Genomic DNA, 13,524 nt, shown 5'->3' with positions numbered 1-13,524 from the left:
AGCGCTGTCCCCAGTTTGGGAACCGCATGAGTGTGTCCCCTGTGCACACACTTCCTAGCAGAGGGAAGTGTAAAATAATCATCAAACCTGGGGGGAAGCGGGAGGCCGACCCCCAGCCCGGCAGGGGCCCCAGGGACAAGCCTCCGGAGTTCACCCATCTCCCCGCGGCCCCGTGGCAGCCCCACTGGCTCTGCAGGGTGCCGGGAGGGGGGCTGGCTCCTCCGGTGGGGAGGGGGCACGCCATCTGACATGTTTTCCATTCTCTCGGCAGCCGAGAAACCCCCATTCCTCAGGAAACGGACCTGCACAGCGACTCGGCTGACGGACTGACTCCCCAGGTACGTAGCCAAGGACACCGGAACAGGGCCAGGCCGCCTCTCGGGCCGGAGATGTCCTTGTCCCCAGCCCGAATACTTCCCCACAGCACCTGGCCGGCCCCGTCCACCTCTAGCCATGGGGGCTTCCAGCTGCCTCCCCTAGGGACCTTCCCCCAGACTTCGCTGTGCTGTCAGGGCCCCTCCCTCCGGGGCTCTGGGGAGGCAGGGGGATTCCCCATCCGAGATGCTGCCAACCCCCAGCCTGCCCCAGCCTGTCCCTCTGCCAGCAGGCTTGGCCACATAGCTCGATGTGGCCACTAGACGTGAGCAGCAGGACTCGGGCCAAGCACAGACTCCCTCCCGCTGCCTTTGCAGGGGCTGAGGTCACACGTGACGGCCAGGCTGCTGGGCATCAGGGCAAGCTCCCCGGAGGAGGTGGCAGTGGGCTGCTCTTGGGGAAGGCCAGGCTTTGGGTCTGGGACAGAAAAGACCCTCGGGACACAGGCAGGTACAGAGCGGCTTGTGGATATTGTAGAAAGGTCCCGTATCCTGGGAAGGCACAGAGGGGCATGAGGCTCGGGGAAGAGCCAGCCCTCCCTGGGGAGTGCCGCCCCCACCGGTGTACCAGGCACCAAGCCAGCTTATGTGACCATTGAACCTTAGGGCCACCCCGAGGGGGAGTCGCCGTCAACCATCCCTACAAGGTCAAGGTTGTGAGAGCTGACCTTTCCCCAGCCGTGAGAGCCTCCGTGTGTCAGACCCCAGACCCAGGCAAGGCCCAGTCGCCGGCTCCCTGTCCCCGGGGCCTGGGCTGGGGTGGAAATGCCCCCTCCCCAGACCATGTTGCCCTGGAGCCCAGGGGGCTCTGCAGGGGTCCTGGCCCTGAGCTCCTGTGGACACTGTGCGTCACCGCTGGGCCACATGGGGATCCCAGGGACCCAGTGCCTGCCACCCACCGTGAGGCCCCTTTCTCCGCTCCTTGCCCGTCAGCCAGGGCTGGGCCTAACAGTTCCAGCCTCCGGAGCCAGTGCGAGAACAGGAGGAACTGACGGGAAGCGCCCAGTGCCCCGGCCCCCAGCGGAGCTCGGAAGGAGCTCACTGCTGCTGTTACCATCACGTATTCATTTGACAAACATCCCCCATGAGACTTTGCTCTAAGGTCTCCTGGTCCCAAGAGAGAAAGGAGAGTGGAGGACGGGCCCCAGGCAGCAGGCCAGGTTGGGGGGGTAAGGCTGCCACTTAGGAGGGTGATGGGATGTGGGGGGCCGCTGGGAGTGGGTGCGGCATCCTCCCAGGGGAGCAAGGGCTCTTGTACCCCAGTTAGGCACGACACCCCTCCTCCGTGGGGCGGCCTCTGGGCAGGCGTCTGCGCGCAGGGAGGGAGTGCCCCCAGAGCCTGGCACTGCCTAGAAATCCACACGCAGGCCCGCCCTGTGGGGGCTGACCCGTGGGCCCCCTGGGCAGGGCCAGCCGCGCCAGGGACAGACTCACCCCCTCCCTTCCCACAGCTCCAGGCATGCGAAGGTGGCCCCGTCCTCCTCCCTGGGCGGTCCCCCGCTCACCCCTGGGTTTATCTCAGGCCATGCCAATGACGACCAGTTGCCCACCGTCCCGCCATGGGGGTCCAGTCTGGGAGTTTGCGTGGCACATGCAGCCCTCCCACTCGTGGCCCAGCTAGCACCTGGCAAGGCTGGTTTGAGGGCGGCCAGCGCCCTTCTTGGATCCTCTCTCTCCCAAAAGGAAGCCTCCCCTGAGTGCAGGGGCTCCCCTGTGGCCCCCGGCAACCCCCTGACTCACCCTGTGCTTTCCTTGCAGGCTCCGTTCAGGACCATGAGAACAGGCTTCCCCAGGGGCCCCCTTGGACCACCACGTCCTCCTAGCGCCCAGACGGAGGGGCCATGCCCGGGGAGCAGCCCCGCCAAGCACTGCCCCCAGCCATGACCCGAGACCCGCAGCCCTGCCAAACAGCTGGTGGCCTGGGGGGGCCCTCCCAGCCCCCCAGCGAGGACGGCGGCCCAGCCAGCAGGACCACCAAGGCCACAGGCAGCAGGGCCTGGGTAGGGGAGCCTCCAGAGTCCCAGCTGTGGCAGGCCAGGGAGGGGGAACCCAAGGCGCCCCTCCTGAGAGCCGAGTCCCTGAGCAGCCTCGCAGGGAGGGGGGGCAGCCCGCAGGGCACCCCCGGGAGGAGCCCGGTGCAGGCTCTCACGCAGCAGGCCAGCAGGGCCGACGGCAGTCCCCAGCAGCTGTACAGTCGGAGCATCTCTGGCCCAAGGGTCAGACACACTCTGGACAAGACTCCTGAGGGCCCACAGGGCGAGGACCCCGGGCCCCCAGAGGCAAAGGCCCCACCGACCCCAGAAGAGCTCAGTTTCCAAAGGTGCTTCCAGGAGACCCCCTCCAGCTTTACCTCCAGCAACCATACCTCACAGAAGGCCACCTCCGGGCCCCCGCCCCTCCGGCCCCCCTCGGGCAGCAGTGCCAGTCCCTGCCGGCCGGCCTCCTACTCGGAACTCCAGGCCGGGGGCGCCGACAGCTGGCCTCCCGCTGTTGGGAACGGCTTCCCAGGTGCTAGATTTGGGGTCCCTGCTGCCAAGCCAGAGCCTTTTCCCGAAGGGGACGGCCCCGTGGTGGCCTCCTTCCCGTACCCCCTCCGGGCACTGCATGGGCCTGGCCCAAAACCCTTCCCCGCGGACAGGTCCCCGCCCACGTGCGGGGAAAGAGCGCTAGTGTTTGCCTTCTGCCAGCCCAGGGGAGCGTGGCCAGAAGACGCGGTGGGCACAGGCGCCGCCTGCCCCTTGCCCACCCTGCCCACGCCCCAGCCCCCACCCTGCTACCCAGGCCGGCCCAGCCTTGACACCCCCAGTGACCTCGGCTGTGCTCCCCCACAACCTGGTGCTGCTCCCCTGGCCCCCAGCCCTTTCTCAGAGAGCCCGGCCACCTTTCCAGACAATTTGCACAAGAGCCTGACCAAAGCTCTGCCTGAGAGACTGCCTTTGGCCCAGGACAACAGGCTGGGGAGCCCCAGGGGGCCCCCAAACTCTCTGTCCCAGAGGCACTTTCCTGGGCAGCCCTATGGAAGGCCCGGGGCCAGCGGAGTGGGGACCAGCCCAGGGCCTCTAGACACAGAGCTGGCCACCCCAGGGCCCCTGCCCACCAGACTGCCCCCGCTATGGGACCCTGCCGCAGCCCCTTACCCCACACCTCCCCTGGGCCCCCCAGCCCCTGCCGGGAATGCCTTCTTCAAAGGCCAGGCCAACCTAGGCCAGCGCCTTGGCCTCCCCCAGAGCCCCCCACTGCCCTGGCCCCAAGTGCTCCCAGCCACCGGGCCTGGCCCCCAGCGCATGGAGGTGCTGAGCCAGCTGCCTTTCCCCGCAGGGGTCCCCGAGTGGCAGGGCAGCAGCCAGGGAGCCCTGGGGGCTGCCGGCAAGACCGCTGGGCCTGGGGAGAAGCTGGCAGTCCTGAGAAACAGTCCAGGTCAGCACGGGGGCAGCTCCCCTGGCCTGTTCGCCTACAACGGGCTGAAGGACTCCGGAGCCCAATCCCTGTTCTTTGGGGTGGCCCAGTCCCAGGTCTCACCCCGGGCAACCCCCAGCCTGCCCCCTCCCCGAGTCGTGGGCGCCTCTCCCTGTGGGTCCCCGCTGCCCTCACCGGCCACCAACACGGCCAGCAGCAGCTCCTGCTCCTCGCTGTCCCCGCTGTCCAGCAGCCCGGCCAACCCCAGCTCGGAGGAGAGCCAGGTGTCCGGCCCACTCGGGCCCCCCACCTTCTTCCACGCCCCTGCTCGCCCTCCGGAGACCAGCAGCCCCTACCCGTCCCCTGAGCCCCCACACGCCGTGCCCAGGCACTATCAGCCGGAGCCCGTCGGAGAATTCCCTTTCCCCGCGGAGGGGCTGGGGCCTGAGGGCTCTTTCAAATGCTTAGAGGAGGAGGCCCCCTTCTCAGGCTCAGGCCCGGAGGCCAGGCTGGAAGGCTTCCCCCAGGAGCCACCCCCCTACCCGGCCCACCACTTCCCCCTGAGCAGCGCGAGTCTGGACCAGCTGGACGTGTTGCTCACCTGCAGGCAGTGCGACCAGAACTACAGCAGCCTGGCCGCCTTCCTGGGACACCGGCAGTTCTGCCGCGCACTGCTGGCCAGGGCCAAGGACGGCCCCCCGCAGCCCCCGGGCCCTCCTGGCCCCCCCGCCGCCCCCAAAGCGCCAGCCAGCGGGAACCTGAGCCTGCTCAGCCACACCAAGACGGTCCCCTTACTGCTCAGCGGGGACCTCCGGGCTGACGGCAAAGAGGACCCCCTGAGGACCAGCTTCCTGCCCAGCCTGGCCACCGCCCCCTTCGCCCTCCCTGCCACAGACCTGGACCCTGAGGACGACGCCAAGCTGGACAGCCTCATCACCGAGGCGCTCAACGGCCTGGGGTACCAGTCGGACAACCCCGAGATCGACAGCAGCTTCATCGATGTCTTCGCTGATGAGGAGCTTTCCGGCCCCAGAGGGCCTGGTGCTGGGCAGCCCCCCAAGACCAAGGTGGGGGCCGTGCCAGAGAAAAAAGCCCAGCACCCGCTCCCGGGCGAGGCCGCCCCTCTGGAGCCCCAGGTCCCCCGCCCTGGGAATGGGGGCTGCCCGGCCCGCAGCCGGCCCAAAACCCGCTCCCTGGGCCCCGCGCCCACCGAGGCAGGTGGGGCTGGCCTAGGCAGCCAGCAGAGGAGAGGGAAGCAGTTCAAGTTGTTCCAGAAAGGGCTGGACCCCTCCAGCTCCACCGATAGCCGGAAGGGCCCCAGAGCCACTTGCCTGAGGCCGAGGAGGAAAGGCCACGTGGCGGAGGCACCCCCACCCCGCCCCCGGGACCTCAGGACCCAGGCCCCCAGGAGCCCCGCCGATCCCAGCCACCGGGCCCTCCCCATGGAGACTAGGAGCTCACCACGCCTCCGCCTGTCCCCCGGGAAGGGCTCCAGGAGGAGGAAGCCCCGGGCCGGCACCTGGAGCAAGGAGCTCATCCACAAAATCGTGCAGCAGAAGAACAAGGCCCAGGGGCGGCCGCGGCGGCATGGCCCAGGCGGGCGCCTACCTCAGGCCCCGGTGAGGCAGGTGCCCAGCAGCGCTGAGCTGGGCTTCGGAGAGCTCACCTGTGCCTCCGAGTCCGAGGAAGAGGACGGGTCACAGCCACACGGCTCCTGCCTCCGAGGGCGGCCCCGCCAGGGCTGTGGCCGGCGGCACCGAGGCACAAAGCAGAAGGAAGCCGATGTGGCCCTGGGCCCTGAGGAGGACCGAGGGCCGCAGAAAGCCAGGACGGTCAGGAAGCAGGAAGCCGCAAAGGTCAGGGCCCCCCCCAGCCCCAAGGAGCCAGGCAGTCCTTGCCCAGGCCCCGAGGAGAGAGGCCCCAAGCGCCTCCTGCAGGTTCCGGCCAGTGCCAGGGCCCCAGAGGAGAACCGTCCGGCCCTGGACTCCCCCCCGGAGACCAAGAACCCCAGACCTGCTGAGGAGCGACTGCCAGGTGCCACCGAACTCCACAGAGAGGCTCCAAGCTCTTCTCCAGCCTCCTGCGGGGAGGGAAGCCCCCGGTCCCCAGCCCCGGAGCCAGGCAGAGGGGACCCCCGGCTGTCCCGTGGGAGTGTGCCAGGCACGGCCCAGGGCACAGAGCCGCCCACCTCCCAGGACAGAGAGGACCCCTACCCATCAGGAGAGCTGCTGGTGCCTGTCGCTCACGCCGCCGACACCTCCGCCCTTGAATCTGGCGCCCTGTTTTTGAAGACTCCTGATCTTGGCTGTGGCCCTGCTCTTCTTAACAGAGACCCAGTGGGGGTTCCACTTGCCAGAAAGGGGGCCCAGCCCTACAGCAGTCCCCCCAGAAAATTGTTCCTCGGACCCAAAGACCTGCCTGGCTGTCTCCAAGAAGGCCTCTACTCCACGCCCTTAGCACCGGACTCTCCAGCTACCAGCGGCGCACGCCGGCCCCAAGACGGTTTGCACACCAGTGTCCTTGAGCCAAAACCACCAAGGAGTCCACCCTACGCGATCCATGGGAGCCCCGGCAAAGCCGGACCCCCGCTGACCCTGGAGTCCACGCCGCTCTTCCCGGGGCTGCCTACAGATGGGCTTGACCCACCCACCTACAGTGGCCGGCAGGGAAGCGGAGACACCGACCCCCCGCCCCTGTGCGCTGATCCTCCCCCAAGGAAACTGCAGTTAGAGCCACCATACTCCCTGCTTCTGCCCGACAAGGGCTGGTCCCTGCTGGAGGAGGCCCCAGTGCTGGCCAGCCATGTGGGTCACCTTCCCGACCTCTTGGGGGAGAAGGCCTTCAGTAGGAGACGCCCCGGGGAAGCAGCAGAGGCTGCCAGTCCTTCCCCTCTGCCTGGCAAGGTCAGCGAATGTGGCATCGCTTTTATGGGCAGCCTGTCCGAAGATGAACTAGAAATCAAAAGACTGGTCGCCGAATTGGAGACTCAGCTGCAGAGTAAAGGGGTGTCCAGGGCCCCAGAACTGCCGTGCGCAGCTGGGCAGGTGGGCAGAATGCAGGCCGGCACAGGGGCCCCTCTGCCCACCCACCAGGCCGCCTCGCCCCCCAAGGACACCTTCTCCGAGGCCGACCTCACCGGCCTTGGGGTGTTGACTCCACACCCAAAAGGGGCAGAAACAGCAGTGGCCACCACGGAAGGGGGCCTGGGGAGCCCCCAGGAGGAGTGGCCCTCACCCCACCCAGGAGAAGCAGCCCTCTCCCCCTGTGTGCATCTAGACGGGGCCTCTGGGGCCCCCAGAAGCCTCAGTGGGGCCGACCGCAGCTTCCAAGCAGTACAGAGAGCCGGGGTCTTGGAGACAGGCCTCCCAAAGGCCAAAGGGGACTGCGGGGCCCATGCAGACGTCTCTTGCCCCAGCCCTGGAGAGCTGTTCAAGTCTCCACAGGATGTGAGCTGCTTAGCAAGGTGTAGCCCAAGCCATGAGCCTTTACTTCCCAAAAATAATGAGGCTGCCAAGATGCACCCAAGCCACGCCCTGTCGCCCCTTCCCTGCACACAGGCAGGAGGGCCCCACCGAGACCCCCCCAAGCTGGAAGCATCTGGCCGCCCACTAGCCCACCTGGCGCCCAGCTCGGCCTCTCAGGGGGCCGCCCCGTCCTGTGATGCCGGTCATGGCGATGCGCCCGAAGAATGCTCTGCGAGCCAAGCAGGCCCGCCCCACTCTGCTGCGGGGGGCCCTGGCCTTCAGGGTGATGAGGAGTCTGTGCCCGTGGGTGCCTCCCCGAGTCCCACCTGCGCGCCCACCACCGGTCCTGGCAGGAGGCCCCAGGACCCAGCCGCAAGCCCCCTCCGTCAGCTGCGGCTCCTGGTGGCCAGAGCGGCTGGGGGTGAGGAGGATGGCCTGGGCTCACAGGGGCGCCCATCTGCTGGTACCCCAAGCCCTGGGTCTCTGGAAGGGGACAGTGCAGAAGGTGGGGACACGGCCCGCAGCCCCCCCCAGGACGTCTCCGCAGCGGCCAGACGTCAGCTGCAACCTGAGGCTGACGGACGCCTGGACCTCCTCGGCCAGGCTGGGGAGCCCGCGGGCCGAGGCAAAGCAGGCCGACAGCGGCTGGGTAACTGGGGGGGTCTGCTGGGGCTGGACAGCCTCTTCACGGTCAGTGCCGGTCCTGAGACTGCCCTGGCCGGGGAGGCAGACCAGCTCGGGGGGCAGCTCCAGGGAAACAGCCAGCTCGTAGGCCTTCGGAAAGAGGCCTGGGCCCCCCAAAGCCCTACCTCGTGTGATGCAGAAACTTTGGTTCCGGCCTTGGCAGTGGCCCACGTCCGAAATGGGCCTGAAGCCCAGACCTCCGAGAAGGCGGCCAGCCCGGGCCTGGAGAAGCAGCTGCTGCTCACTGGGGACAACCCCGCTTCTGCCGTCAGGGAGCTGACCACCTGTGTCCCCCGGCCCGCTTCTGCAGCCACCCCCATTCCCTGCGGCCTGGAGCATCTGCCCCCGGAAGACCCTCCCAGCGGACCTTCAGGCGAGCTGGGGGGGCTGCTCCCAGCACCTCCAGCCTGCGGGGATGCTGACAGCCCGCAGCCCCTCCCACCCCCTTCTCCTGCCGGGCCCCCTCCACGAAGGGCTGACTGCAGCCCGGCCGCCACAGATGCCGGAGCTGGGCCACCTGCGGCAACTCCTCCATCTTCGAGGACAAGCCCCTGTGACTTCAAGGAAAGCCTGGCCCACCGCCCCCTCCTGGGGGACCACAGCCCCCTGCAGAACCCTCCCTTGGGCCGGCCTGGCTGCATCCGTGTCTTCACTCCGGCCTGGGGGCAGGACCACCCTGAAGGCAGCGTGGCAGGACCTCTGGAAGATTCCAGAAAGGAGAAGCCAAGGCGCTCTCCTGCCTGTGTCACCAGCTCCCCCCCCATGAGGCCTGACTCCCCAAGAGTCACCACGAGCACCCCTGCCGGGCCTGACGTTGCCACCGCAGATGGCACAGGGGCAGAAAGAGGCCCTGGGGTTGCCCGTCCAGACCCGCACGGCTGGGGAGCCTCACCCCACCGCGGCCCCAGCAGGAGGCCCCCTGGCCCTGCCTCCCCAGAGCCCCCAGGCAACAGGCAAGGCCAGGGTGTCACTGCTGTGCCCACCAACACTTCCACATGGGGGGTCACGGGGCCAGAGTCCTGTGCCTGCCAGGAAGGCGAGGCGGGGGCTGGCCGCTCTAGCGCCATGACGGCCCCCGGAGCGGACACCAGCGACCTCGCCGTCCCCTGCCCGTGCCCGGAGATCCCCCGGGGCAGAACCGCGTCTCCCAGCAGCACAGCCCAGGACTCCAGACCTAGCTCTCCCCAGAGCCTCAGAACCGTTCACTGCACTCCCCAGAGTCCACAGGGCAGCAGACAGAAGGCTGTGTCCACAGAAAATGCCCCCCAGGAGGACGGAACCTCCAGCGGGTGGCCGGTGACCTGTGAAGTGTGTGCAGCCTCCTTCCGCTCCAGGCCGGGCCTGAGCCGCCACAGAGCCCGGAAGCATGGGCTGCACAGGAGCCCCCCCGCCCCACCCGGCCCCCAGCCCCCAGCATGCCAGCCCCCCGGAAAGAGGAGCCGCCGGGCACCTGGGAAGGAGAAGTCCAGCCAGGTGCTGAACGGCCCTGGCCGTGCCACTGGGCTGCCTCCTGACCAGGGTACAGAGGCTCCTGAGGATGCGTCAGGTCCTCAGCCAGCCAGGGGACTCAGTGCGGGGAGCACCCTGGGCTGTTCCCCCAGCCGGGAGCCTCATCCCCCAGGTCCGGGCGAGCCGGGAGAGGACATGAGGCCGGCAGAGCCCAGGAAGCAGGCCCCACTGGTGAGAGACAAACACTGTCCCAAACAGGCAGACAAAGGAAGCGGCCAGCGGCGGGGCAGGGCGCCCGTGGATGTCCCCAGCAAGGTGGAGGGGAAGTCGCAGGGAAAGGGGAGAAAGCCAAGAGCCAGGAGGTTCCGGGAGGCGAACGGTCCTCCGGTCAGTCCCGGTGCGATTTCTGGCAGAAGCCGCCGGGGTCCGTCCACTGCAACTGCCAGTCCCCTGGGGCCTCCGGGCAGCCTCCTCTCGGTGCAGGCCGAGCCGGATGCCAACGCCTGCTGGCCCGGGGTGATGGAGAACACGGTGGACACAGATCCGGAGGAGACGCCCGCACAGAGGTCACTCCAGGATTGGATGACCCGTGTGGAGGGGGTGGGGTGGGCGCTGCCTGGGGACAGGCCCAGGGGACAGAAGGCAGCCCTGGCCAGGGGCTGCTGGGGGCCCAGGGAGGCCAGAACATCAGACGTCCACAAAGAGCCAGCGTGGGCAGCTGGGGCCGAACCTGCAGGGTACTGCAGAGCAGCGGAGAGTGGATCGGGACAAGGAGTAGGGGAGGGGCCTGGGTCCTCCTCCAGCCCCCCAGGCCCTCAGGAGACACATGTATCTGCCGGAGGGGCCAGCAGCAGCTGCTCCCCGGGGCCCCTGCACAACCCAGAAGCGCAGGTCAGCGTCCAGGCATGTGAGGGCGCAGCTCCAGGAGCCCCCAGCCCAGGTCTCCGGGACCCTCTGAGCCTGTTTGATGACGAAGCCTCCTTTTCGCAGCTCTTCCCTCTGGGCGACCGCTTGACACAGAAGAAGAACCCCCGAGTCTACGGGAAGCGCTGTCAGAAGCCGAAGGCCCCGCCCCCGCCGGAGCCCCTGCGCGAGGTGGGGGGCTGCCTCGCGCTGGGCTCGGCCCGCCTGTCCACGGACCTCAGCGACTCGGGCTCTCTCTGCCTCTCCCACGAGGACCCGTGGGGTGACGAGGCCGCGGGTCTGCCGGAGTCCTTCCTGCTGGAGGGCTTCCTGAGCAGCAAGGTGCCCGGCATTGACCCCTGGGCCCCCAGCCCCAGCCTGTGGGCCCTGGAGGCCGACCCGGGGGTGGACTCTGCGGAGGACGTGCCCCCCCGCCACACGGAGGACCGCGGGTCAGAGAACATTCCCGAGCTGCACATGGTTCCGCCGTCTTGGCGAGACCTGGACCTGCAGGTCCCAGCTGAAGGGGTGGCCTCTTCTCTAGGAGAGCTGAGCCCAGAGCCCCCCGACCTGGAGCAGGAACGCTACGACAGCGGGCCCCCCGGGGCCGCCGTGGACCTGGAGATGCTCCGCACCAAGCTGGACGAGCAGGACCTGGGCTTCCTGACGCCCCGGGACGCCCCCGGGGGTGTCCTCAGCACCGGCTCCTTAGACTTCGCGGAGCCGCCGAGCCCGGGCGCCGCCGGGGCGGGGGGAGCGCCGGGCCGGGACCGGCCGGCCAAGGCCAGCAGGGCGTCCTACAAGTGCAAGGTGTGCTTCCAGCGCTTCCGCGGCCTGGGCGAGCTGGACCTGCACAAGCTGGCCCACAGCCCCGCGCCGCCGCCCACCTGCTACCTGTGCGTGGCGCGCAGGTTCGGCTCCCGCGAGCGGCTGCGGGCGCACCTGCAGGAGAAGCACGCGCAGAGCGGGCCGGGCCGCTGGGCCTGCGGCATGTGCGGGCGCGCGGCCGCCGACGTCTGGATGTACAACGAGCACCTGCGGGAGCACGCGCTGCGGTTCGCCCGCAAGGGGCCGGCGCGGGGGGCCCTCGGGGACCGGGGCGCCGGCCGGCGGGGCGCACGCGTCCCGGGCGGCGGCGCGGGGCAGGCGTCCGGACCCCGCGGGGGCGGGCGCTCCCCGGCCGACGGGCGCCCCGGGGAGGCGTCGGGGCCGCAGCCGGGGGCCGGGAGAGGGTCGCCGAGGGACAGCGCGAGCCCCCGGGCTGCGGCCGCCCGCCCCGGCCCCGAGCGCACCCCGGCGCCGGACGGGGCCTCGGCGGGCAGCAGCGGCCCCGCGGCCTGCGGGAAGCCCCCTGCTCCCCGCGGCTCTGCCCAGGCGCGCGCCGGCCGCTCCCCGCCGCCCCGGGCCGGCCGCGCGCCCCCGGCCTGCGAGGACCCCTCGCGCGACTGCCACCACTGCGGCAAGCGCTTCCCGAAGCCCTTCAAGCTGCAGCGCCACCTGGCGGTGCACAGCCCGCAGCGCGTCTACCTGTGCCCGCGCTGCCCGCGCGTGTACCCCGAGCACGAGCAGCTGCGCGCGCACCTGGGCGGGGCGCACGGCGCGCGGGGGCCGCTGGAGCTGCCGCACACGGCGCTCTACGCCTGCGAGCTGTGTGCGCACGTCACGCGCGTCAGCCGGCGGGCGCTCGTGTGCAGCGCCTGCAACTACACCTTCGCCAGGAAGGAGCAGTTCGAGCGGCACATGCGCAAGCACCGGGGCGGGGCGCAGCCGCCCTTCGCCTTCCGCCGCGTGCGCAGGCCCGGCGCCCCCGGCCCCAAGGCGCCGGCCCGCGAGGGCGAGCTGCCCAGCAAGCGGCGCCGGGTGGCGGCGCCCGGCAGCCCCGCGGGGCCCGGCGCCCGGGGGCCTCTGTCCTGGGGCTGCAGCCCGCCCCGGAGCGAGGGGTCGCTCCCAGCCCTGCTCCGGCCCTGCCCAGAAGCAGCCCCTGGCACCACCAAGGGGCAGCCCGGGACCCCGGAGAGGCCTGTAGACCCCGTGGGCCCCCCGGGGACGGGGGGCGACGTGCCCTCTGACCTCCAGGAGCCGCTGCCCCCGGCTCTGTCTCCTTTCCCGGCGGCCTCCGCTGATGGCCTAGGTGGCCGCAAGCCAGGCGGAGCCCCGGCGAGGTCCGCAGGTGAGGCTTCTCCGGGCAGCCCTGGGCCTCCTCTGCAGCAGGCTCTCCCGCTGGGGGGGTCCGTGCCGCGGCCAGGGGCCAGAGGCCAAGATGGAGAGGGAAAGAGGGCTACTGGCCCATTCTCAGGGAAACGCAGGACCCCAAGTACCCCTGACCTTTGCCTGGAAGCCCCGTCCCTCCCCCAGAAGGAGAAGCAGGTGTCCACAGGACTCACGGTGCCCGAGGGAGGTACAGGGGGTCCCTCCCACAAGGGCAGTGCGGTCAAGCCTTGGGGTGGCCGGAGTTCCTCAAAGGACAGGTCGGCTATGCCCACCCCCAGCAAAGCCCCCAGGTTCCCGGTTCCACCAAAGAAGGTCGTGGCCAGTCCCACACCCACAGAGCTGACCCATGGCACTGAGCCTACCACCCTCAAAGCCAAGCCGAGCCCCAGCACCCAGGGCAGTGGAGGCCCACGGCACGGCAGCAAGACGGCAGGTGGCAGCCAGCCCCAGCCAGCCAGCGGGCAGCTCCAGAGTGAGACGGCCACGACCCCAGCCAAGCCCAGCTGCCCAGGCCAGGGCCCCGCCCCAGACAAGCACCCTCCTCGAGCCAGAAGTTCTCCCAAGGGGCCAAGGGAAGCCGGTGACCAGGGTTCCCGAGGGAGCCTGGGCACCAGGGAGGATGGGGAGGTCAGCGAGAAGAAGAGGAAGGGCCGGGCCCCAGGGCCAAGCAGGAGTGAGAGTGTGGGGAGCTTGGGGAGAGCCCACTTGGTCCCTGACAAGCGCCCCCGGGCCCCCCGTAAACAGGCGACGCCCAGCCGTGTGCTTCCCACCAAGGCCAGGCCCAGTAACCAGAGCAGCCCGATGCCACCCCAGCCGTCAGAGCAACGGCAGGCGGGCCCCGGACACACCCATGGGGACTGCAGACGCAGCAAGGAGGGACAGGGCAAAGCCTGCCCCCAGGGGAGACCCCTGCAGAGACCCCCGAAGAGGGACAGAGCTGTCCACGGTGCTGAACCAGCCGACCGCCGTGCCTGCCGGACCGCCGCCTCCCAGAACGACCTCCTCAGCCAGCTCTTCGGGCAGAGACTGACCAGCTTCAAGAT

At 69.8% G+C, this 13,524-nt stretch overlaps 1 protein-coding gene across 1 annotated transcript in view; it reads left to right on the top strand.

Annotated features, from left to right (window-relative positions):
- The window catches only part of ZNF469 (zinc finger protein 469), a 37,149-nt gene extending 23,735 nt beyond the window's left edge, over window positions 1–13,414 (top strand). Inside the window, exons 2-4 of the mRNA XM_082711425.1 lie at window positions 272–338; window positions 2,133–12,440; window positions 13,226–13,414. Of these exons, the coding sequence (XP_082567551.1) occupies window positions 2,216–12,440; window positions 13,226–13,269 (10,269 nt within the window). The 5' untranslated portion in view covers window positions 272–338; window positions 2,133–2,215 and the 3' untranslated portion in view covers window positions 13,270–13,414. The remainder of the gene's footprint in view (window positions 1–271; window positions 339–2,132; window positions 12,441–13,225) is intronic.
- The last annotated feature ends 110 nt before the right edge of the window (window positions 13,415–13,524 follow it).

Source organism: Mustela nivalis (assembly GCF_964662115.1).
Source record: "Mustela nivalis genome assembly, chromosome: 18".
Taxonomy (NCBI): domain Eukaryota; kingdom Metazoa; phylum Chordata; class Mammalia; order Carnivora; family Mustelidae; genus Mustela; species Mustela nivalis.
The sequence above is the reverse complement of the archived record's forward strand: the minus strand, read 5'-3'. Positions and strand labels throughout refer to the sequence as shown.